This window comes from Anopheles ziemanni, chromosome 2 (genome assembly GCF_943734765.1).
Source record: "Anopheles ziemanni chromosome 2, idAnoZiCoDA_A2_x.2, whole genome shotgun sequence".
NCBI lineage: Eukaryota > Metazoa > Arthropoda > Insecta > Diptera > Culicidae > Anopheles > Anopheles ziemanni.
Window position 1 is genome coordinate 93,208,292 of NC_080705.1, and position 26,225 is coordinate 93,234,516.

Consider the following 26,225-nt stretch of genomic DNA (forward strand, 5'->3'; position numbering starts at 1 on the left):
TTGTTGCAGCAACCTTGGTCAATGTTGGACATCAAAACGCGCGTCAGTTTGAGGAAAACCGTCGTTGCGTTCGGACGTGTTGGCCGGTAGCGCGTGAAAAGGCGTGGACAGAGCGAAATTAACGGTCACAAACAGGAGGCGCTGGCCGCCGATTGTGCGTCGTTGTGCAACACATTCCAACCTCGGTGCTAGCTCGCCGTAGTGTATCGTTTGCGGAAAGTGCGTGCCGAAAACCATTGTCCATTTAGCGATTGTGTTTGGTTTGGCGTCCATTCATATTTTTTCCACTAACGGAGGACCAGTACTGCAGAACTGGTTAGTTGTTCCCTTCGTCCAAAGTGGTGATTCAGTGCGTGTGCGAGTGAGATAGCGCGCAGGTGTGAAGTTTGTCCTAAGGGGGAAGAGGTGCGGTAGTGGCTACAGTGGGTGCTTCTGCAAGGGAAAACGTATCCCTTTTTCCGAGATTGTGTACTTCCGCCATCATCGCAGCCTACCTGATGCCTCAGTGTAGTATCGACAGTGTTTGACATAAATCCAAGAAAGAAAGCAAAACACAAAGGCGCCTCATCAGACGGGAGGAAAATGTTAAAATTCTTCACCCGCGGCCACTGGCTGCCGCGTGCGACAGCGGTTTGTGTGCTGTTAACCATTGTGAATTTAACCTCCGCAGGTAGGTACCGAAGGAGAACAATCAAAAGAAAGTCTTCTTATGTAGTAGACATTTATTTTGGGCTCCTTTCGTCAACATCGAGTCGTGGCTCGCGCTTGGGTTTTCTGGTGTACGGTGGCGCTATTCACCTGGCCAAGCCCTGCACACACGTGCCGTCTTCTTCCTTCCCACAGTGGGACAGCGCTTTCCTTCGCGAGCACGCTGTCTTATGCTGTCTGTTGCGCGTTTTAAAGAACCTGACCCGCGGTATCCACCGGACACGGTTGTGTAAGTTAGCTAACGCGATCGTTTGACGACGGCGATCGTTCTCGAAGAGCTCGCACAAACACCAACCATGAGTAACGATCAAATTCGCTTGCCAACCACCCCACCACCGCGCGAAGGAAATGCTTTCGAATGGAACGGAAAGTTGACAGCGAAATGTTTGTAAATACGCCACCTGCACTTCCGCGGGGGATTGTCTTCGGCGTCTTCTGCAAATCAGCGATACCGCGAATGTTACTATCACGGTTCTTATCACGGTAGAACTTGGTGCAAGGTACACCAAGGTGTGCCACAGGTGACGTCACATAAATCGCGTCTTCTTCGTCAATTGAACGTGCATGAGTCAACCGCGCGGCGCTTAGACGATCTCGCACGGTGGCATTTTGTTATGCGCCGCGGATTGATGTGTGTGTCACGTTTTTTTCTCAACGTCACACGATCACCGTAGTCGTCGTGTGTCTTTTATGGGCGTGTGCTTGGCTTTGATGTTCCTCCCAACCAGGTGGTTTAATCGGCAAACAATTTTATCTAATTGAATTTTGTTAAGTGGTTCATATTCTACCTCAATGGTGTCGGTTGTTCTGCTAACTTTAGTGGCAAATCGATCATAATCCCTCATCAATCATTGGATATCCATTTTCAGTAGGTAGCAAAATAAATCGCAAACAAACAAGTGGGTTGCATCCTCACGGGTTTCTTGGATGAAGGAGGAGAAAGTGGACGGTTGCAGATAGGTTGAAACGGGGCATTTGTCTTATCGATTAGCACCTCAACGAAATCTTAGAATTTGTATGAACTGATGCTCCGTGATTCATATATTCTTTTCTCGGTCGTAATATGGCGTTCATTAAAATTGATTGAGTTTATTTCTTTTGTCACCAACAAATTGGCCCCGTTTTCGACAGGTCTTCTAAATGAGAATCTATAATGCCCCGGGAAATGCATTCCCCTACCCACGGGAGGACAAACGATCGAATGACATCGAACGAGCGTACGAAAAACAGGAACACGCGAGCACAACAACAGTACGTTTAGTAGGTGGTTGGAAAAACCTTAAAATAGCGCATCCCAGCGTCGTGTGGATGTCGTTGTCGTCTTTGTCGTCCCTCCGGGAGGGAAACCCACCGCCGAAAAGTCTTCCGAACGAACGAAGACGGGTGCCGTTGAGGAGGCAAAAATATGACAAACCTCCGGCTCATGTTTGTCTTCGACGACACCCTGTTCCCTAATGAGTTTTTTTGTTTTATGTGAGCCGGAACGAAGGAACAACCGTGTCATGCCCCGGACGGGTACGAAGATTGCGACAGGAGGAAGGTTCGCCTTTCGTGTTCTACATTTAATTGTTTTTAAATGAAGCCACCCATTCGTCAACAGACAGACAAGGGGAACATGGGACGAGGTCCGCTGTTTGACTGGCGTGATTCAATTTAGACGAACCGTACCCGGCAAAGTCGACCCGAGTTGTAAAGTCGACGTCCAGACGGAAAAGCACGTGGCATAGTGTCCTTTAGTTGCGCCCCTTCCCTGGAGCACTCCCGGTAGGCTATTCCATTCCTCTTTCGGCCAGGATGGCAGGTCTCTGTCAAAAGTTGCGGATGCTGCGCAGTTCGACCGTTGCTTGCGGCATCTCGTCCTGCTCCGTGTTGGCGCATGCACACTCGACCGAAGGCAACCGAGGTGGCAGGGGACATTGTTGCCGGAAGATGAAAAGAATATTCAGACGTTCTACCGGCGACCGACCGACCGCATGTTCTGTCTCGCTCCCCCGGGCGATACCGGCCGGCCGGGACAAATGTGATTTTCCTTCGCGCAAAAACCGGCGGCGGAAAATCAATAACACTTTACCCGCGTTGCTCTGACCCTCCCGCGAGAGGTAGTCCCCCGATGTCAGCTGATCAACTGCACGACTCGGTACGGGAAAAAAAGAGCAATCTCCTAGACACAAGATTTTTCCCGATATGGAACCTAATCTGCGCCACGTGCCTCTTTGCTGGTTGAAGAGCGTGTTTTTATAACCTTTCCGCCTCCCGTTTTACGCCAAAGATTAATCTAGCTGGATGCGGTTGACTTTTTCTTTTTAAAAAACCGAGCATGTTCATGTGTTGCCTTTATTTTTCTAAGATTTTCTCATGAATATTTATGTTGAGCACGTGATGAAAACTCTGAAACACCGCAAAATGGTTCACAAAAAACGTGTCATGTTGAATGGGTTTTTTAAATCGCTTCCACAAATTGGACCTCATTAGTCTGTCTTCGCATCTTTCAGAGTAAAAGTGCGGTAACATTTCATCATACACACGGTGAGAAATGGCACTGAGTCGATGGGAAATGAAACAGTTGTTTTAGACATCCCGTAATAAAATACATGTTCCCGTAATTCTCTTCACCAATCATCCATCCTATCGATCGGATCTATCGCAAAATCCAATAAATCCGAGGGTCCCATTTTTTATAAATATCTCTTCATCAATCGTTTCACCGGTCGTGTTTTCTATCCGGGATGAAATTCAATTTGTTCTCATATTAAATCCTTTCCAACAGGATTTCCTGCTTATGCTATAGTGCTAGTATCGAACAGGAACCCTTTTCGACAAAGTCCTCATACCGGCATTATCCGTCACATGTGCAATTCTTTCCAACGGGTCCCTTATAATCGTAAAACAAACATGGAATAATCTATATATTTTATCATGTACATTTTGGTGGAAAGGTTTTTTGCTAACAGCCATTGAGAGAGGTTAGTTTAATGTGTTTGTATTTCTCGTGTTCAGTGCCCTCAGTTTAAACATTTTTCCGATTATCAATGGTCATGGTTGGACCTTTTCCCGGAAAAAATAAATTTATGAAATGTCCTTTTCGCTCGAACTGGAACTCGGTTAATGGAAAACAAATAGGATTCATTTCTTCAAGTAGTTGCAAAAATATGGATCACCGTTTGCGTCCCGGGAAAACAGCCCCATTCTACCGTTTTATCCTGGTGTTAGCAATCCATTTTTTTTATTACAACTCATCACCCCCTTTGCGACCCTTTTAGGCTTCGAAATGCAACACAGGAAGCAAAGTGGGAAAAAATACGGGGTGGTGCTAGTTTGTGGTAGCCCCTATGAGGGTTCCGCTTTTTCCAGACGAAAGGAAACCACTCACACCGTTGTTGCTGCCGTTGCTGCTGGAGGGTGGGAAAACAATGTTTCCCTTTGGCACACCGACACCGGTGCTGACGCTTTGGGTTATCGGGCGACACTGAGGCCGAGGGAGAAACCTCCTGCATTGTGATTTATGCGAAACCGTGCCTTTGGTCGTTGTCCCCTGAACGGTGGCGGCAGGCACCAGAAAACCCCGAGGGTGATATGCTCTCGAAGGTAAAGAAAATATACGCTAAGGATGGGATATAGTACTAGCCTTGGGTCAGTGTTTTTCCGCATCCGCACATTCACACATTGTCTAATGCTATCTCCAAAGTAATAGGGGTTGGATGGCGTTTAAGAATGTTTGTCAAGAACGGAAAACAATTGGAGTGTCCATTTTCTTGCAGCTAAATAGAAGTCCATTAGAAAATCGTCCGTTGTGGTTTTCATAAGGCTTCAACCCCCTCCATACCGATGGAGTGGAATTGATTTTCCACCAGTGTCAGCGAAAGAAACCGGCCCAACACTAACCGCGTCCTTTGGAAAACCCGTTTTGGGGGAAAAGAGTTGAAGCGCATCGGGTTTGGAAAGGAAAATTTATTAACCCATTCGGTTTGACGTTAAGTGGCGCTTCAAAATAGCTCGAGCTGCTGGTTGGTTCCCTTTGGTGCAGTTATTTCTTCTTTCTCTTTACTTAACTTCCAAAAATGAGCACAAAAGGAAAATTGAATGAGATCTCCTCGATTGTGAATGGGGGAGAAGATTTGCGCTAGCAGTTTGATTGGGTGGAAAATATGCTTTTAATTAAGGATTCGTCGAACGCCGCCATGCATTTTCGAGTGACACCGGAACGGAACGGGTTTTCCGCAGTTCAGCGTCATCATTATCGACTCACGGCCGAGTTACGTGGACATTAAACCAAAGGGATTCTCTTGGAGAGGAAGGAAACGTCACTCGAGGTAGCTAAACACATCCTTCGTAAGGATGTCAGAAATCGGTTTAGGAAGCGGAAAACGCAGTCGATTATAACGAACGCCTCGTGAATCGAGAGAAGAACAATGGCGACGGTCAGTTATCGATCAGGAAGGAAGGAAGCGTTTTTCTTCCATGTTTGCCCATTAGCAGGCGTTGACGTAATGCGTTCGACTTCCTGCATTTCAGATGGTATATTCGGGACGTTCAGGAAGTGTTTGTCGAGACGTTCCTTAATGTAAATCCTTCGCAAGACTTAATAGCATACGTCTCGACCAGTATTTGATGGGTTGGAACCATCACTCATCGTTGTTGGCTCATAAGTTTAATGTTCTCCTTCCGTTTTCTTTCCTTCCAGAATACTATCAAAAAGATTACTACTCCGAGTACGACTGCAACGAACCGCTGCTCGAACATGCCGTCCTGTCCGCCACCTCACAGCTGCGAGAACGTGGTCCGGAAAATGCCCGATTGAACGGTAAGCGAAAGTGATTTCCCTGGCAACCACCGCCAGCTGAACCGTTCATCAAAGGAAGCCTAGAATCTTGCCGAAGGATGGACGTCAATCAAATTTCGAGGCGAAAGAGATGATTTTTTCGGTCTTTACTGGTTTTCATCCATCGACAAGATTCCTGTTTTATAACAAATAACTGTGTACTTTCTCCACTTGTTCCTCGTTGAGTTTAGTTATTGTATTTTATTTTTTTAATTTTCCACACTTTCTCTCTGTGGTGCATTTTTTGTTCTCCTATGTTTTCCACCATTTGTTTGTTGTTTGTACTGTATCCTAAAGTGTTATCCTTCCAAATACTTTTGTGCACTCTTCGTTTCAATGCAATGTCGATGATCCTTTCTTGTTTCATTTGACATACTTTTGTGTGATTGTTCATACATTCGGTTTGTCTCTCTTGTCGACTAAAGGAACACTTTCATCCGCCTCGCGAAAAACAACATGCGTGGACATTCGCGAAAAACATATGCTTGCGTCATGTTCCTGTGAATAGATGTGTATGTGTGCATGTGTGTATGTGTGCATCTCACTTCACATTTTCACGCCTTTTCCACATCAGGGCCAAACCGAGCAAAAAAACCTTTCCATCCTTTCTTCGTCAGTATCAATTTTGATTTATTTTCGTATTTGTTTAACTCATGTTTTTTGGTTTGTTTCCGTTTCTTCAGCATTTCTTGAATTACGGTATCTGTGTACCTTTTGTATGTGTGGTCATTTTTCACTTCCCCACTTTTTTATGTTGCCCGTTTTGTACACTTTGTATTTTTGTTTTCCTCAGCTCCCTTCCTTCCTTGCTGTATCCGTCGTTGTCTTAAAAAATATTTTTGGTACTCGGGGAAAACAAGAAAAAATGTTCCTTCAGTAAATCGGAATGATGGTGTATTTTAGTTTCAATGGCACTACTAGAAGCGCGGTGTCGATCAGATGCAATGCAGATGGTGGACGTTTTCGGTCGGTACTTTTCCGTACCACTTGTTTCCGGCCAGCGCCACGTTTATGACCTTCCGGCGATGATTCATTGTGGGCGTAAAGGGTGCTGAAGAAGAGGTTCCTGTTCGTTCGCCTGGTGGAAAAAGGGGGGGGGGAGAGAAAGTGTGGCCCATTTTATTTCCGCCCGATGCTCTCCTTCCAAACTCCTGCGGTGTCCGGGGAAGAATTTGTTGATAAATAAACAGCACATTTTAAATGCGGCGATGATGAGGCGTGAACATTCTGCCTGTGTTTTTATTTTCGCGCGTTAAAACATGTGTACAACTTTACAATTTGCTGTTGTATGTTTTTCGCGATAATAAGTAATGTTTTTCATGCGTGCCATCCGGTGGTGACACAACCATATGGTTTTTGGTCACCCTCCCTTCTTTCAGGGGGAGCAAACATAAACGGTAACGAAATTGGAAATAGTCTGTACTTGCGAAACAGCTGGACGATCGACGCAAATGCAATTGCATGATGCAACTATTATCACCCACATCGTGCGATCGATCGAGCGGCCTACGTGTGTTTTTCCCGGTGACGAGAAGTTTATTTAATTTTCCCATCACCATTGTCCATGGATTGGAGGACGATGTAAATTTCACCCTCTGAAGAATGGTGAACCATCAACCGTGGAATGACGATGAGGAGGAGCACTTTGGAACCGGGTTGGAAAATCTCTCTTCTTGTCACCATCTGCCATGTGCAACGTGTCCTGAATAAATTAATGTAGGTTTTTGTTGGACGTGTATTTCATAGCTTCCTAGGATTCACTCCAGAAGGACTGTTTATCGTCGCCATCACTACACTGGGAGGAGTTTTTTTTAAACTCTCAATTATGTGTTAATGGAACGGCAAGCTCGCACATCAAACCAATTATTTTTCCCAAGCGATAAATACTTAAGATTACTTGTCGCAATAATCTCTAGATTGCATCCAAACGAGAAATAGATAACGTTTTAACTAACCGGCCACTTGAAAAGATAGATAGAGAAATTGAATTGAGCATCTTTTTTCCCCCTACTACAATGTTTCAACCCCATGGGGTAATTTTCACATTTGTGTCGTGGTCTTCCCTCTAAAGAGTCACTTTGTGGTCAATTTTTGCTCGAGGAAACCAGAAGTCCCTGTCCGGCGGTGTGTGTGACGACTTTTCACTCAAAAATAGAAACTTTCCTAAGCATTTTCGGATGTAGCATTAATTGCTTTTCTTCGTTTGCAAGGCGAACCCTTGGCTTCTCTCGTTGCTTGCTGAATCATCGGGGTAGGTGGAAGATTGTTAGCTTGAGGCACACGATAGTTACGGGAAAGGTCTGACTTCCCTTGGAGATTATCCTCCCCACAGCCGGTGAGAGGACCGGCCGTGTGTGAAATGTCACGGAAAATCTATGCATGGAAATTGGCAAAGAAAACGTTGCTGCAGAGGCGAGCGATGGCACTATCAGGCGGAGTGTGGTGGCCAGGGTAGGGGTGGTTATTATGTAAATGTAACCGATGATACGATAAATGACTCATCTCTTGTGGAACCGTATTGCGGAACAACAAGCGCTCGTCTCCCCGGTTTTGTCCTTCCCGGAATGCGAATCGACCGGCAATAACCGAGCACACGATGTCGATGGCAGCGATCGGCCTGGAGCCTCGTCCTGCGTAAACATCCTCGAATAGGCCATTTTTACGGCTAGATGCCGCCAAAGCGCACCTCCTGGGTTGGGGGGATTGGGAAGTCGTAGGGTGAGTGTAAACGACACCGGTTGGGGGATTTTGGAGGGATGAAGACGAAAGCATATTAGCCTTCGCGCGCGCGATACTCTCTGATGAGATTGCGGCTATGAGGAGTGTATCTATTTCCTCGGCGTTCGTCGAGAGGTGGAGTAGAATTAATTAACACAATACGCTGTGTGTATGCTCAGAGTGTGTCTCGTCTCTCCTACCACATACGGGGTCTAATTCTTCTAAACGGCTTAACATTGGACTTGTCCGCTGCGTTTCCTTTCGATTAGAGCGACAAATACGCACTACTGGCGTTGCTTCTCGTGCCCTGCATACGATGAGGGTTGGGACAGGGAAGGTTAAATAGTCCTATTTCGTGGTGTTTGCAGTGCCGCCGTAACCCACATTTGGGTGATTTTTCCCGCGTACACTTTTAAGGTTTGACCCCGCGGGTGGATACGGTTCAATTAGGCTTCGTGAACGCACTCCGTCCTCCAGAGTTGTAATCCCCGAACGATTTTCTAAGCATAAGCTCTTTCAGAGTTTCGATTCTTTGGATTTATGTGGCGATTCGAATCTTTGTAACCTTTTCTGAAGCATTAACATTCTGAAGTCTATAAAGTTAGAAAACTGCAATATACCGTTCATCTCGCAGATGTAAATGTATGCTTATAGTTACCGTACACCATTTGAATGGTTGATTGATATTCCGGGCGTATATTTTTTATATTTTGGGAAATGCTGGATGGGTATTTTTTAAATTATTTAGCACAAGTCCAGCTTGCGTGAGCCACTTTTCTTATAAATCTCACAGAAGGCTTCAGATGATATTATAAAATGTCACATTTTTTTCTAACCGCATCACATAGTACTTCAACAAGATGAGTTAATTTTATATCGCGAAGTAGAAGAAATTCTTAACGCCTCAGTTGATATTGTAAAACCGGTACAGCATCTTGAACGAGGTACGTAACTAGCGAGTGTAAACGTAAATCGCCCAAGGTTGTCAAACAAGGTGGGTGAGCAGCCGAGCTGTCAAAACCTCAGCCGTCAAAGTGATGCATTTTGTGTCGTCGGTGTTTCTAGTGGTGCACGGATTTATTTGTAAATAGAAAGCGTCCAGACGAAGGTGTGGTGTTTGTTGCCCCGCGTAAAACATGTCGAATGTTACGTTCTGCTAGAGAACATCATCGATAGGAAGTTAACGCCGTTTTGTTGATGCAGACGTACGTGCGCCCGTGCATTGCCAACCCCCATTCATCATTCCAACATGTCGCTACGGAAGGGAGGCCATGTACGGTGGGCGTTCGATCTCGGCGGCTGGCGACCTAGTTTGGCGGATCTGGTGCTAGCGACGGCCTGCATCCAGCCGGAGGAGAAGATTCGCCTGCAGCGGTTCGTATTTCGCGATGACTTCAATGCGTCGCTCATCGGGCGGCTGATGATGCGCCGCTTCGTCCATCTAGCGACCGACCTGGCGTACGACGAGATCGCGTTCGATCGCGACACCAAGGGAAAACCGTTTCTGAAGAACGAGGGCGTGGCCGTCGATTTCAACGTTTCGCATCAGGGTCGGTACGCGGTGCTGGCCGGGCTTGCGACGAGCAGAACCGCCGGGAATGCGGCGCCCACCAAGATCGGCTGCGATGTGATGAAGATCGAGTACGGTGGCGGGAAATCGCTGGACGAATTCTTCCGCCTGATGACGAGAAACTTTTCCGACGAAGAGTGGCAGTACATCCGAAGCCGCGGGGACGAACCGGCCCAGCTGGAGGCGTTCATGCGCAACTGGTGCCTGAAGGAGAGTTACGTGAAAAACGTTGGCGTGGGGATTACGATTGATCTGAGGAAAATTAGCTTCCGGATGCGCTCGGACCTGTTGGCTCGCGATCGAGTCGCCAGCGATACGACGCTGCGCGTCAACGACGAACCGATGCAGAGCTGGCGCTTCGAGGAATCGCTGATCGATCGGGATCACTGCGTCGCGGTCTCGCTGGAAAATGCGCCCGCCGAGGAAGATCTGAGTGGCAATTGCTTTGAGATTATCGATTTTAAAACGCTCGTCGAGGGCCACCGGCCACTGCTGGCCATCGATGAGAACTACTGCGAGGGTATTATAAGCAAGGAGTATAAGAAGGCCAAGTAACTATGTGAATGCTGGCAGTCTCATTTTTTGTGGGTTGGTGGTGGGTTTTATTTAGTCAATAGGCACACCGATGTAACGTTTGGCCATTCTCAGTAAAACTCCAAGCGATAGAGGAGGAAGAAACATAGGTTAAGGTGTGTTCAGGATTTTTGTTATTTTGTGTACGTAAAATAAATATATATAGCTGAGGGAAACGAACCCTCTGCCGAACACCGTACGTCGTCGGCACGGCATGTCTTCGATTGACCCAGATAGAAAGAAAATCCCTCCTCCAAAAGCAGTGTGTCTCGAAAGTACGGAAGATTAGCCGGAAAGTTCTTTCCGGAACGCGGTCTGGTACTTGCACTGACAGCCGGTCATAAATTTCGTCGTCGCTGACAAACGTCCATCCATCCACGGAAAAAAACACGAACGGAGAAATAGTTGGTCACGGCACGGTTTCTCTTCTGCCAAGCCCTTTTCCCGATAGTTTAACCTGATATCCTCGCCGTCCAACAAAGAAGAAATTTTATCACATTCTTTGCATAGTCGATTTTGCATGCGGCAACTCTGTTGGATCTATAACGAACGATGACTCCTAACGCAGAAGGAAGGATGGTCTCAAGCCCCCCACCCCAATGTTTGCCATTAACGGCCCCAAAACATCACCTGACAACCGAACCAAAGAACGGTCGCCAGTCGCGTGTGCGTTACTTCATGACTTTCTGCCTCGTGGTTGAGCGTTCGAATTTGGAAGCGACTTCTAAATGTTCGCGAAACCGACAACAACTAATTCGAGCAATCACGCAACCCCTGCGGCCATTAGGGTGTCATCGGGTGGGAGTGTGGAACTGTTTCAGGAATCGGTATATACACCCCCCTTTGCGGTTGTTGTGCCGATTTTTCTTCCGAATCCGAGAGGCTCCATCACCAGGGGAAGCGCAATGTTTGAATTCCTTTCAGGTACAAGATTCATATCTCCCACACGAAGGCTGGGAACGCGATGTGCCTTTCCAGCTGACACCACCATCAGCTTTCGATGAACAACGCGTGGAAGTGTCGGACCGAACCCCTATATCTGGTGAGAACGATCGCGGACATGGCGCGTGGTGTGTTGTTGCCAGCTGCAGTTGTACGAGAGTTGGTGCCTGCGGCATCACTTGAAAATAATTACAGTTGCCAGTTTGCCGATTGAAAACAACAAAAGTAGCGGGGAAAACTATGAACAGAAATCTCTCTATGCTCTACAACGGGCTTGGAACAACCTGAAACACCAGCCCTTAGGGAAGGCCAAAGCGCGCCGTTGGCAAGAGAACATCCGCATAAATATTGATCTTTCGCCACAATTCGCCGCACTACGGTGTGTTACATCCATTTGGGCCTCTTGTGGTCCTTGCGGATGTATATCTCATAAATACACATAAACTCTGGCCCAAACCGTTGCCATCTGGCAGCGTGCCATACTGTCTCTCTTTGGACGGTGATCTCCATTGCGGCGCCTATTGATTATTATTCGTTCGTCTCCAAACAGCTGTTCCAAGGCTTGGCGTCCCTGGGAATAGTTTTCCACGAAGGGAAGAACGCAACCGTGATCCCTTTTTTAGTAAAAGGAATGGATGATGGTTCGTGTTGTAACAAACACGATGACGCGCTGGTGAAATATTCCTTTTTGATGCGCTGCACAAAATGTGTGCGACACTGAACAATTTGTTCGATGACGCGTGACGAACATGTTGGTCCAACAACAATCCTCTCCGCTCAGGAAAAAAAACGCCGTTCGACGATGGCAGCTTTTGGAGTGCAATCAAGGATTTGTCGATTGACCCTTTTTGGTACAAACAAAAAACACACACAGGGGTGGAGAAGCCGGCGTACACCTCACCACAATGGAAACGTTTACCGATCTGTGCATAAATTACGTAGTTTTAGCTTCCAGCGACTTTTATTGGCTCCGTTGGCTACCGTTCACGTCCCTTTGGCTATCGATTGCCGAAAAACTAATCAACCGAACGGGGAAAAAGGTTGTTAAATTGCGTTCAACTGTTGATGCCACAATTATGTGTTCTCTCGCTTTTTTTCCCCGTTCCATACCCAAGTGTGCATTAATGTTTCAATTTATTTCGTTACGCTTTGCGGTATCAATATTAGTTTAACCTTTTCTTCACTTTCGCCAATGTCGACACCACCCGGCCCAAGAGGCCCGGATATTTAGAACTAACTCGTGCTTCAACGATCATCGATCCATACTCGAACGTAGCCGACCCTCTCCTGGAGGAGGTTTGAGGACATTGAAATAAAGAAATAAGGACCCTCTTGCGTCGGGGCATCATGGTCCTCGGCCCTAGTCTCTCGAAGGGTTTCCAAATAGGTGGATACGTTTCAAACGGCGATCGTCTCGTCGGTGCAATAATAGAAAGGAACTGTGGAAACCACCACCCCTCTCCGGTGACTCGAAAAGCTCCGGCCCTTCCCTCCCGCTGTGTCAACAACTCGGGGCGTCATCTCCTCGGGTGTGTTGTGAGAACGGCTCAGAAAGGCTGGGAAAAGCGGACTAAATTATTATGGATGGTTTATTGTTATTGGATCATAAAGAGCAAGGGGATATGCTGTGAACGGTTTTGAACGGAAAGGAGGTTTTTTTTTTAAAGAGAGCACGGCTACGGCGATATGGCGTTCTATGTCACCACAATTGTGCAACCGTTTTCTTTCGATTCGCTTCAACCAATTCCGGTAGCATGTAGTAAAGGAAAAGAAAATCTCACTTTCATCGTTCCTTGGGAAGATAGAATTACCTAGACGAGATCGGGATAACAACAATTTGACAATTCGATTCGAACAATTTCGATTTGATTGAGGTAGATGATTCTCATCTTTTAGTAACTCTTCCAGTTCAGGGGTACAAAATAAGGTAGGCTATGATCGCTTTTTCGCATCAGGAAACGAGCGCGAATCACAACAATCCTTGCAAACTGGTCGTGTCTACTAAAAACCATCCATACGACAACTATCATTGCAGTAGATCCTAGAAGGCGACGAATTGTCTACTTGACCCGTATGAGTTGTCATTTGGAGGTTTGACCGTTCAACATCAAATACTATACAGTAGGCTAGCACTGTATGATGTTCTACGTGTACTGCCGGGTTTGCTAGCTGAGATGTAAAACGCTGTATTGGCTGCCACCCAGATTTGAATCCTTTTGGGGAGTTCAGCTCCTTGTGGCATCGAGTTAGAAAACTGTGTCAGGCACATGTCTTTCAATTCATAGTAAGATTCCACTCTCCTATATTTATGAATTCTTCAAACTGTCAGACAAACTCTAGAATTATGCATGAGAAAAAATTGAAAAGATTGTAAATCGATTCCATTTAAATAGGGATTCAAATCCAAAAGGAAATACATAAAGGTATTCAGCTTCGATCCTCCAATTGTTTATCAAAATGATTGCGACTCCAGAGTTAACTACAGTATAACTTTGCGAGTTCATGTTGCTTCCTTCGCCTCCTACGATTCTCGCCTGCAAACTTGATGAACTGTGTTCCTCCTTCAAAAACAAATCCTTCAAGGTGGCAACGCCTGGACCGCCCAGCAGTCCGACTTCGACCAGCAGTTCGTGATCGATCTGGGCGACGTGCGCAACGTCACGCGCATCGAAACGCAGGGCCGGCCGCACAGCAGCGAGTACCTGACCGAGTACACCATCAGCTACGGCTTCAACGGGCTCGACTATATCGACTACAGGGAGCCGGGCGGCAACACCAAGGTAAACCCCGAAACCGCACACCCCGCACCGTTGGCCGTTGGTGTGTGCGATCTTGGTTGGAAGGGCGGCGATCTCCAATTCCCCAAAGGAACTCGAGGGGGGGAAGCGCATGGTGTGCGGAGTTGTAGGTGCACTGAAGACTTCCGCGCTTTTCTTTCTCTTCTAAGCTTCTAATATGCTTTCCCTAACCCCCCCCGCCTTCTACCTTTTTACCGCACGGTGTGTCCCTCACTGTTGGGTGAGGATTTCTAACTAACGTAATTTCCACTTCCCGGGTGGCGTCAACCTCTCTGACCTCTCTATCTCTCTAGTCGGCGATGGGTTGAAGTTTCCTTTTTTCGAGTCTAATCTTTAGGTGATGATGTGCCATTTATCTTCGCTCTAATGGTGTTGGTGTTATCAGGCAAATGTCCTTTAGTTGATAGTTGTTTTCTGTGTTGATCCTTTTTAATTTCTAATGCTTTTACCGATCATCACGAACCTGAATGAACCCTCATGAACAAGGTTCGCCACATTCATTTTTCTTTCAGCTTATAGCAAATATAGAATCGACAGCAAAAGAACAATCCCGATTGGACGAAAGTAATGTGTGCGTGTGTTTGCAATTGAACTAATTGGTAAACGTTTTTCTTCTATTTCTTCTGCTGCCATTTTTCTATAATAATTGATGGGATAATATTGACGGTGATGATTCGCTTGGGATGCCTTACAAACACACAACTCCACGGATCGTAAACCTCGATCCTCGATACGGAACACGCGCGCCATGGTCATCCGTCGTCGACTTCTGCACCTGCCATGCCTCATTTGCAACTCGAAAATGGGAAATCGGAAATGTGGCGTGGGTCAACATGAAACTAATCCAATCCGACCGATCAACTGCACGTGAAACATTCGCAACCTTTGGTTCATGGTTCCGCACTAACCGCGTACGCAATGTGTACACTAACAAACAATCAAATCCTCGGAAACGGGTGCGTTCTACGTCGGCCACAGGACGGTCCGCGTGGACGCCGATCGAGAACACGTACTTCCACTTCCTCACGGTGGACTTCGGGGAGCGGAAGATGGTGCGCAAGGTGGCGACCGCCGGCCGGGCGACGACGAGCGAGTGCGTCACCGAGTACATCGTCCAGTTCTCGGACGACGGCGAACTGTGGAAGTCCGTCACCGACAGTGGCGGCGAGGAGCAGGTAAAGTAATCCCGGAGCCCGGCAGCCCGGAAAGCTGAAGTCAGCCGCGCCCTGCCCCTTCAAAATTGTATCCCGTCATGTGTTGCAAAAATGTGTTTCTCTGTGTGACCTTCCCTACAAACTCTCTCCTCCACTCTGTGTATTAATAGCAAGGTATCCTTCCACCGTAGGATGTGCCGTAGTCATTCAATTACCTTCCCGCATCGGAAAACGAGAGACGCGTCTGCTGAAAGAGGATGTCTTCGATAAGATAATTTCCGTTACCATTGCGCGTTCCGTGCACCCGTTTGTTCGGAAACTCTTCGAGGAAGGAAAAATCGATAACAGTACTTTCGACTAGTTGTAGACAGTACTTGAAACAATCTACTTTATTTTAGTTGCTTAACGTTGTTTGAAATCGATAACAGAATAATCCAGCTAACATTATAACGCATGAGCATTAGTAGTTAAGATTAACCACGACGGAAAAACGAATAACAATCGCTAGTTTGAAACTTCCTCTCTCTCTCTAACCGCTTGATAATGCAGTTAACTCCTTTTTGTGTCCATGTGTCTAAAATCACACCATCCTCGTTAAGATCGCCGTTCTCCTTCTGTTTTGTTTCACGTTAAATGTTTCTTCATCAAACACAGGTCCCCACTGAATCGCATCGGTCGGAAAACTCGGAGCAAATTGGAGCACACTTTTAATATATACTTCTTTTTATTTCCACACACAATTTGCGTTAATTAACAACGTAGCTGTTCAAAGGCAACCATGATGGGGACACGGTCCGAACGAACTCCTTCGAGGTGCCCATCATCGCCCAGTGGATTCGGATCAATCCCACGAGGTGGCAGAATCGGATTTCGCTGCGTGCGGAGCTTTACGGGTGCCGATATGGTAAGCAGATAGAAAAAAATTGGACAATGTTTTTTTTGTTACGTTTCTAAAAATATATTCGCTTAATATTTGTAGAATCCGAGAGCATTTACCTGAACGGTACCGGGCTTGTGAGGTACGATTTGCTGCGGGATCCGATTGCGGCCACCCGAGAGTCGATCCGGTTCCGCTTCAAGACGGCCAACCCGAACGGGGTGCTGCTGTATTCACGCGGAACCCAGGGCGATTACTTCGCGCTACAGATTAGCAAAAATCGGATGGTGCTGAACGTGGACCTCGGATCGAAAATCATGACGTCGATGTCGGTGGGCAGTCTGCTGGACGACAACATTTGGCACGACGTGGTCATCTCGCGCAACCGGCGCGACATAATCTTCAGCGTCGATCGAGTGATCGTGCAGCGGCGCATCAAGGGAGAGTTCGATAAGCTCAACCTGAATCGAGAGGTAAAGCGAACACAATCAATCACAGTTTGACCATACTAATCCCACTTACTCTGTTTTCGAATGGCAGTTCTACATCGGTGGCGTACCGAACCTGCAGGAGGGTCTCATCATCCAGCACAACTTCACCGGTTGTATCGAAAATTTGCACTTCAACGCCACGAACTTTATCCGCGAAATGAAGGACGCGTTCTACGACGGCGAACACCTGCGCTACCGGATGGTGAACGTGAACTACAACTGCCCCGAGCCCCCGATCAACCCGGTCACGTTCCTGACGCGCGGCTCGCACGCCAAGCTGAAGGGCTACTACAGCTCGAAGCAGTTCAACGTCAGCTTCGCGTTCCGGACGTACGAGGAGAAGGGCCTGATGCTGCACCACGATTTCCTGCAGGGTTCGGTGCAGGTGTTCCTCGAGGAGGGCAAGGTGAAGGTGCGCCTAAAGGAGGACAACTACGAGCACAACCCGGGCACGATACTGGACAACTACGAGGAGCAGTTCAACGACGGCAACTGGCATCATCTGATGCTGACGATTAAGAAGAACAGCTTGGTGCTGAGCATCGACGAGCGTCCGATGGAAACGTCCAAGTGAGTAGCGACCAAGGGATGGATACCAAAGCGGGGGAACATGTTGATAAGAGTGGTTGATAGATTAGCTCACTAAAGCCATCCGTTTGATTGAGAAAAAACACTAGCAGTATCAACATCTTTCAACTATAAAACATTCAATTTACTTTAGGCTAGCGAACAATGGCAAGGAAGGTGACGGGGACAGGTAACATTTCTGTGAAAAATCGCACTTTGTAAGAGAACCAACCCGGATACATTCGTTGGTAGTTTTACAGCGTATAGCATCATCATCTAGTAACCTCGGCAGTGTACGTAGAACATCAAACAGTGATAGCCTACTGTGATGCATTGCATTCAAGTTCGAACACCAAACTGGTCAAGTAGAAAATTCGTCGCTTTCTAGGATCTACCGCAATATGATAGCTGTAGCCAACGCAGTAGGCTATCATTATTTGATGTTCTACGTACACTGCCGGGGTTACTAGATGATGATGTAAAACGTTGTAAGATGTTTTTTAAACTATTGTAAATGCAAGTATGCGTGTGTCTGCTGTTACTTAACATGGCTTTTATTGACAACATCTTCTAAAACATCTACTATTAAAACAAGATCCACCTAGGAAGTGGTGAAAAAGAGGCGTAGAAAATAATCATTCATAGTAGAAAAGCCCTAGTAGGAAATGTTGTGTAATATATGAATCATTAATGATGCTGACCATTTATTTTCCCTTTCAACACAGATTGATCGACATAACGACGGGCAGTCTGTACTATATCGGTGGCGGTAAGACGAAGGATGGCTTTGTTGGCTGTATGCGATCGTTCGCGATCGATGGGAACTACCGCATCCCGACCGACTGGAAGGAGGAAGAGTACTGCTGCAAGGGCGAGGTCCTGTTTGATGCGTGCCACATGGTCGACCGGTGCAATCCGAACCCGTGCAAGCACAGCGGTGTGTGCAAGCAGACGTCGATGGAGTTTACGTGCGATTGCACCGGCACCGGGTACGCCGGGGCCGTCTGCCATACGCCCATGAACGCGCTCTCCTGTCAGGCGTACAAGAACGTGCACGACGTGAAGCAACGTCAGCGTATCGAGATCGACGTCGATGGCAGTGGCCCGCTCGCACCGTTCCCGGTGACGTGCGAATTTTTCTCCGACGGCCGAGTGGTGACGGTGTTGAGCCACAGCTCGGAGCATACGACGCGGGTGGACGGGTTTGCCGAGCCGGGTTCGTTCGAGCAGAACATCATCTACGAGGCGAGTTTGCCGCAGATCGAGGCCCTGTTGAACCGATCGAGCGAATGCTGGCAAACGCTGACGTACGCGTGTCGTTCGTCGCGGCTTTTCAATTCACCGTCCGAGGCGGAAAACTTCCGCCCGTACGCGTGGTGGGTTTCGCGGCACAATCAAGCCATGGACTACTGGGCCGGTGCGCTGCCCGGTTCGCGCAAATGCCAGTGTGGCGTGGTCGGGGACTGCGTGGACCCGACGAAGTGGTGCAACTGCGACGCGAACCTGCTCGACTGGCAGGAGGACGGTGGGGACATCCGGGAGAAGGAGTACCTGCCGGTGTGGGCATTGCGTTTCGGTGACACGGGCACGCCGGTGGACGAGAAGCTCGGTCGGTACACGCTCGGCCCGTTGCGCTGCACCGGCGACAGTCTGTTCAGTAATGTGGTCACGTTCCGCATCGCGGACGCCACCATCGACCTGCCCCCGTTCGACATGGGACACTCGGGTGATATCTACTTCGAGTTCAAGACCACCGTCGAGAACGCGGTGATGCTGCACGCACGCGGTCCGACCGATTTCATCCGGCTGGACATTGTCGGGGGTACGAAGCTGCTATTCGAGTACCAGGCCGGCACCGGAACGCAGAAGGTGTACGTGGAGATGAGCAACAAGCTGAACGACGATCGATGGCATTCGGTGAGCGTGGAGAGAAACCGCAAAGAGGCCCGGCTGGTGGTGGACGGTTCGACGAAGGCGGAAGTGCGTGAACCACCCGGTCCGGTTCGTGCCCTGCACCTCAACTCGACGCTTACGATCGGAGCCACGTTGGACTATCGCGATGGCTACGTCGGTTGCATTCGAGCGCTGCTGCTTAACGGTGAACCGGTTGACCTTCGTTCGCATGCCGAACGGGGACTTTATGGTGTCGTTCCGGGGTGCGTGGGACGTTGTGAGTCGAGTCCGTGTCTCAACAACGGTACCTGCACCGAGCGGTACGACGGATTCAGTTGCGATTGTCGCTGGAGTGCTTTCAAGGGACCGATTTGTGCCGATGGTAAGAACATTTCTCCCGGCTTATTATTCCAAAGCCCCATCAAAACACTAACAAGTACCAGGTTTCATCTAACAAGATGAGCTCTATGATACAAAGCCACATTCAATATCTAACAAGTTTCATCTCACTATCGGTTTGACAGCTCTCACACCTTGTTTTCGGTCTTCGTCGCCTACTGGACGCAAATATTAGATATTGAATGTGGGTTTGTAGAACGGTATTGTTGCCATGCCAACGATGATGCGTTGTTTCCATTATAGAGCTTGTCAGATGAAACCTGGTACTTGTTAGTGTATTGATGGGACTTTGGAATAAAAAGCCATGAAAAGGTTTATTACGCAATGGAATGTAAAAGCTTAACCGACCTATGTTTTGTCTTTCCCCGCACAGAAATCGGCGTGAATATGCGTTCGTCTTCGATGATCAAGTACGACTTCCAGGGTGCCTTCCGTTCGACACTGTCCGAGCGTATCCGTGTCGGGTTCACCACGACCAACCCGAAGGGCTTCCTGCTCGGGTTCTTCTCCAACATCACGCAAGAGTACCTCACGCTCAGTATCTCCAACTCGGGCCATCTGAAGGTGGTGTTTGACTTCGGGTTCGAGCGGCAGGAACTTATCTACCCGGTGAAACACTTCGGGCTCGGCCAGTACCACGATGTGCGCTTCTCGCGTAAGAACTCCGGCTCGACGGTGGTGCTGCTGGTGGACAACTATCAACCGCAGGAGTACCACTTCGACATCAAGGACTCGGCCGACGCCCAGTTCAACAACATCGAGTACATGTACATCGGCAAGAACGAGTCGATGAAGGATGGGTTCGTGGGGTGCATTTCGCGCGTCGAGTTCGACGACATCTACCCGCTGAAGTTCCTGTTCCAGGAGAGTCCCCCACCGAACGTGCGCTCGCTCGGAACGCCCCTGACGGAGGACTTTTGCGGTGTGGAACCGGTGACGCATCCGCCGATCGAAATCGAAACCCGTCCCCCGCCGCTGATCGACGAGGATAGGCTTCGTGATGCGTATGGTCCCGATACGGCCATCCTTGGAAGTAAGTGTCGTGATTCGTCAACGATCATGATAATGTGAAAGCACGTTTATTGATCGGGTCGATTTCCTTTCTTTCTCTTCTAGGTGTTTTGGCCGTCATTCTGCTGCTGCTGATCATCATGGCCATACTGATCGGTCGGTACATGAACCGCCACAAGGGTGACTACCTCACGCAGGAGGACAAGGGTGCCGAGGCGGCCCTCGATCCGGACGATGCCGTCGTCCAGTCGACCACCGGACACCAAGTCACGAAGCGAAAGGAATTCTTCATCTAAAACCCCATCGCCACGCGGGGATTTTGGAGGAGCACAAGGAGCAAACGATTCGGTGGGGGCAGCGAACTTGAGATAAGGGAAAGGTGGCGGTCGCATCCCCTCTACCCCCTTCTCTTTTCTTCCACCGACCAAATCGATCTGTTGTAAATACTATTTGCGTGTGTATTATGTGCTCGGGTGGAAGAAGAGAACTGAAGGAAAGGGGGCGCAGCGGCAGAGGTGAGGGGGATGCACATGACCAAAAAGCGATGACCAATTCTCCCCTCAAGCAAGCCGAACAACAGCAACAACAGCAATACAACAAAGGGAACGAACAACAACCGGATATGGCCATCGATGGATGTGTGTGTTTGTTGCGCTCTGATGCATTTTTCTCAATCATTCTCCTTGTGTTTTTTTCCTTTGAAGAAAAAAAAAAACTATTCTAATCTTAAGTGAAAACGAAACTTTAATTTTTATAATTTCACCCGTCCATTAAATGTACTTCGGAACGCGAAAAGAAACGAAGCAAAACAGAGTTAGGAACTGTAGAAGCGTGAACTATAGATGAATGTTGTTGCAAGTAAGGGTTTTTACTCTTGTTTTTTTTCTCTTATATTTAAGCGTAATGGTTAGGTTAGGACTCTTATTTTGTTCAATTTCACATTTAGATAGTTTTTTTAAAGTAAAAAGAAACCTATTCGAACGTTCGCTTAGGTTGCATTTTCGAAACAGATTCTGTACGACCCTTTAGATCCAATTCAAATTCAAAGAATCTCCTTTTTCTTACCAACGGGTGGTAAATGGACCACAACAAAAGAGCGAATCTCAAAATGGAACGTAGCATATAAACGAGAATCTTTTGGTTTGGTAATCTGAGGGTTGTAATTTAAGCACTGAGAACCGAAAGCTACCTAGTGCTAGTAGTTGAGGCACTTTATCGACTATAGAGTATTATTATTGCGCCTTGCTCGTTGAATGAGAAGTTGGAACAAACCGATAGAAAAAACGACAAACCAGTCCAACGGTGAGCATTCAAAATCCAAAAGAAAATGCGACAAGAAAATGCGCATACATTATTCTCAGAAACTAATTGTGAACCAGACCGCGACAGGGTTGGGAAAATTCGCTCGAACATTTCCCGGCTACCAGGCGTTGATTTCTCCAGCATTATAAAATTTTCTAAACGATCGCTACAAGTATAAAATGCACCACTTTCATCACAGATAAATGACATTGTAATAGGGCTATCTTTGTTTTATTTTCTACCAGTAAAGAAGTTAAGCGAGAAGAAATTTCGAACACAGACTTTTATGGCGTTTTTATTAAATCGATCCGAAACACGATGGCAATATATTGAAGGGGTAAGTGAGATGAATACTGATGATCTCTCGATCTCACTCGCACCACCGCCGCCTGTGATCGAACCGATCTTGTGCTACCTCCTGAGCGATCCTGCTACCCTGTTACTTTGCAGGCAAAATTTTTGATGCGGCGAACGAAAAATTCCCGTCCGACGTGACGAAAATGTGCCTCCTGGTACCAGGAGCGCAGGAATCGCAGCAGGTAGCCCGCGCGAGCGAGACCACCAGTGGTCGCACCGTGTCCGTCCCGGTCTAACCTGGTTGACCTTCAATAACCGGTTCGATGCCCTTCACACGAACGAAGCGGAGTTTGAAACGACCGTTGGAACGTCCATTTCGGGAAAATAAATAACAAAACATTTTATGATTTCCTCGAGTATATTTTCGTTAACAGAGAAGATCAGTCATAGCTGAGGATTAGTTTGACTTATTTATAGAAATTTACAACGCAAGTAGTGAGACTAAAAGTAAGGAACCGGTACAAAAGTAGAAAATTGGCAGGAACAGACTTCTTCTGGGTTTGATTTATCGCGCTTAGTGGTTCGATTCGAAATGAAATCATTGAACTGATCGCAAACTTGAAAAGAGAGAAATTAATAGATCTAACTCCCCTAACATTCTTGTAATTTCTACTACCACAACTAGCTTCTCTCTTTCTCTGGTCGATTATCGTCATATGATCTTTTAACAAAAACGCTACTACATTATTTTCAACACATGGTACAAACAAGGAAACAATCTCCTCCGTTCGATCGATTAAATTCTTCGCAAACACGCTGCGGCATTTTGCTACACATGGCTACATACTTTACACTATTTTGGGCTGCTTACAAACTAGCAAAGGAAGTACACAACAATCACTGCCTGTTCAACGTAGCTGCCGGCTTAAGTTGTCCGCGTGCCGGCCTCTTGGAACGCCCATTCCCTACGCGGCACCTACAAATGGTTTGCATGATCGTTTTCGAAGATAAGATGTTTCTCTTGAACCTCCTTCACACAATCATTCTACCCATGGTTTCCCTTGTCTTGGATAGCATCATATCCTCTTACTATTCTAATCGTTCTAAACGTACTTTTCACACGCTAATGTCCATGGTCCTTTTGAGCTCATCGCAGCCGCAATTCGTCCGCAGAAATACTAACAGAAATCAAACGCTTTAGTCCTTGGGCCATGGTCTTGGTTTCCGCCTTCACTTCTTCCGTGGAGTGTATAAATAATATTGATTTTGTATATACTTTTTTCCTTCTCTTCGCTTCCTGGTTAATGGTTTGCTTTGGTTCTAAAATCTAATTCGCAAACGACGTCGGTCGCGGCGCTCCGTGGGTCAATTGGTATTGTGGGATTCTGTGTTTCAAGTTTTTTAAATTCACTACTGGTTTTAACTTATTCCGCCCACCCTGGTTCCATTCTGGGGGCGGATATTCGTATTGGTTTTTTGTTTTCCTACGTTTTTCCTTAACGGTTAATGTTGGTTTGTTTCGGGTTTCCGTTCTTTTTTGTTTTGTTAATATATTTATTGTCTACATTCTAGTACGATTTGTTCGCGTGTTCTCAACGACACACGACTCCCGCACCCAACTATGGACATTTCCGTGGCGGAAATTCAATTCTCGTTCGTGTTTACGTGCGGCAGTCCATATGGAGAGCTTAACTAATAGTTTCTCTACGTTGCTTTCAATTTTCTTTACGATACTTTTTCCTAGCTCCTGCCTCTCTCGATCGATCGATCGATCTATGTATGGTCTCGGTTTTTTAAACGAGTCATGAGATGCCTTCTAAAAATGCATGAGAGTAGTTAGCGCACTCAAACTCTGGCAGAACTCTGGGAGGAAAATCATCCGTTTCCCAGTTTCTCGGACGCCCTCCCTTCCCCTCCCTCACTCTTGATATGCCTCCGGAGTCTTTACTCGCACAATTAAAAGCTCAAGCATGCCAGCTTTGGAAGCAGCTGCCGGGTTTTCTTTTGATCCTGCCTTCCCTCGCTCGCTCCCTCGGTTTACTTGGTAAAACAATCACCCACACGACGACGAAGACGACTACGGTTTGGGACAAAATCAGCCTTTTTGCTACACACACACGTCACTTCCCGGCGCCAAGCAGCATGGCTTCTACTAAAATTATTGATAAGTTTTCAGTGTTCAGTGTGGATATGTTCCCTTCCTACGGTGATCGATGGTTTTTCTGGAGTGTCGCTTGAACGACATTTTCCTGCATTGCGCTTTCTCTGCGTTGGAAGCCTTAACGTGTTTTTTTCTTTGCTCTACTTCCGCGATCTTCTTCTATTTAGTGCTGCTTTGCTTCTACTAGAGCATAGACGGTAAAATTAAATAACCGTGGCACTCCGATGCACTTAACACTCGCCCAAGATACACGAAGGGGTCGTGCACGGATTCCTGTCTCCTACTGCTGCTAGTTGGCTGGGGTATTTGGCTTCATGTTTCCTTCCGCTAGTTCCGGAGGGACGGTGGTTTTGTTGCTAAGTTGGGTGAGCACGTGTTTCTCGATAGTAATGAATGATAATGGTGGGAAGAAATGTTTTTAAAATTTTTACAGCCACTTGTACTGCACAGTTCACAGTGCAGCAAAAGTTTAACCGCCTCCGGCGCCACCACCGGCGCCACCAGCGTGCCCCTCCTCCTAGAGGAACGAACAGATGGTGAATAATACTGTGACGACGAAGAACATCAGCACCACGTCCCGCCGGAGGTTGCGATCCCGGTAGAACGGGCGCGTGCTGAAGCTCTCGAGGCGGGTCTGGCGCAGCAGCCACAGTGGAAGGATCAGATGCATCACGTCCGGTATCATGAACCCCAGATCACGCACGACCTAGAATGAAAAATGGATGTAGCTTACAAGGGATTGATAAGGATAAACGATAGAAGCTAAAGGAGACAGACCTGATGCGGGTAACCTTCGCCTCGGAAGACGTTTGATATGAACTGATCGACACCACTGGCGAGAATGTGGAGCAGCGCGATGCCCACGATGCTGAGCGTCTTCCGGGCCGTCACCTGGTTCTCCACGTTGCCCAGATGCAGCACGAAGCTGGTTGATATGAGCTCAGTGATCTGAAAAATAAAACTGCGTCATCGACAACGACCTTCTCTCCTCCTCCGATCGACTTACGGTGAAAAATAGCTGATGATTCCACTGGTGGTAGTACTCGTCGTTGTAGTAGTTCAGATAGGCCCACCAGGCGTAGTAGTGCGAGAAGATGGACAGCAGGAACAGTACGATCATCGTGTAGCGCACCTTGCTCTGCAGCAGCAGCTGCACCAGGTGTTTCGTGCACTCGTACAGCGCGATCACACCGACCACGATCAGCAGCCACATCTTCATCGTGTTCTGTGTCGCATTGAAGTACATGTGCTTGTACGAGGCGATCCCGGATTCGTACGTTCCTACGAAAGAAAAAAACACCAGAACGTTAGTTACATTTACGAAACGCGTTGTTGTTCAAGGAAGGAAGCATATTTACCCTTAAAAACCGTGTCCCAGCACGAACACGAGCAGAAGCGCTTGTCCACGAAGCGGGAATAGTTCTGCCAGAAGTACCAGAGGACGGCAATGTGAGCCGGTGGAATGAGTGCCGGCCCGAGACTCCCGCAGGCCCCCGGAAGCCACCGGAAGATGTCCATCCTCATCGTTCGGCAGCTAGCTGGTGATGGTTCTGTGTTTTACAAAAACGACACTCGTCCCTGAAAGGAAAAAACGGGATGGAAAAGGCGGTAGTTAAGTGGAAAGTTCCGATAAAGACAAGGCGAACCTTAGATGTAAAGTCGTCTCGAAGGGACTATCATTGTTGTACGGAAGTGGGAAGTGGAAAGAAGGGAAAGTTCCGGCGAATCCCGTCCACTTTAGACGAAGAATGTTTTCGTACGTGACCGGAGTGTTGCTTATGCTTTGAAGGGAGAAAAAAAAAAGATTGAACCTTTTGTGTCTAGTCAAACACACACTAGTCCCAAAGTCTAGAATCACTTTCAGATTCCAGTTTCGATAATACATTAGCAACGTTAATGCACTGTTTCACCGCAACAGCCGAGCTTGTGGAAAAGTCTCAGACGT

At 47.4% G+C, this 26,225-nt stretch overlaps 3 protein-coding genes across 3 annotated transcripts; 2 read left to right on the forward strand and 1 right to left on the reverse strand.

The window, feature by feature from the left end:
- The first annotated feature begins 89 nt into the window (after nucleotides 1-89).
- LOC131282238 (neurexin-4) lies at nucleotides 90-20,856 on the forward strand. Its single transcript, XM_058311649.1, has 9 exons — nucleotides 90-670; nucleotides 5,390-5,509; nucleotides 15,107-15,303; nucleotides 16,045-16,186; nucleotides 16,262-16,632; nucleotides 16,700-17,220; nucleotides 17,943-19,492; nucleotides 19,883-20,542; nucleotides 20,626-20,856. Exons 1-9 carry the CDS (start codon nucleotides 583-585, stop codon nucleotides 20,814-20,816), a joined length of 3,840 nt encoding a protein of 1,279 aa, XP_058167632.1. The 5' UTR covers nucleotides 90-582; the 3' UTR covers nucleotides 20,817-20,856.
- Nucleotides 9,372-10,412, forward strand: LOC131282239 (L-aminoadipate-semialdehyde dehydrogenase-phosphopantetheinyl transferase). The gene has a single exon (XM_058311650.1). It carries the CDS (start codon nucleotides 9,495-9,497, stop codon nucleotides 10,368-10,370), a length of 876 nt encoding a protein of 291 aa, XP_058167633.1. The 5' UTR covers nucleotides 9,372-9,494; the 3' UTR covers nucleotides 10,371-10,412.
- Nucleotides 20,857-24,797: 3,941 nt separating the features above from the next.
- On the reverse strand, nucleotides 24,798-25,804 carry LOC131281721 (uncharacterized). The gene is made up of 4 exons (XM_058311067.1): nucleotides 25,639-25,804; nucleotides 25,287-25,561; nucleotides 25,058-25,228; nucleotides 24,798-24,986 (listed from the first exon to the last, which is right to left on the reverse strand). The coding sequence occupies exons 1-4, from the start codon at nucleotides 25,802-25,804 to the stop codon at nucleotides 24,798-24,800; spliced, it is 801 nt and encodes a 266-aa protein (XP_058167050.1).
- Between the last annotated feature and the right edge of the window lie 421 nt (nucleotides 25,805-26,225).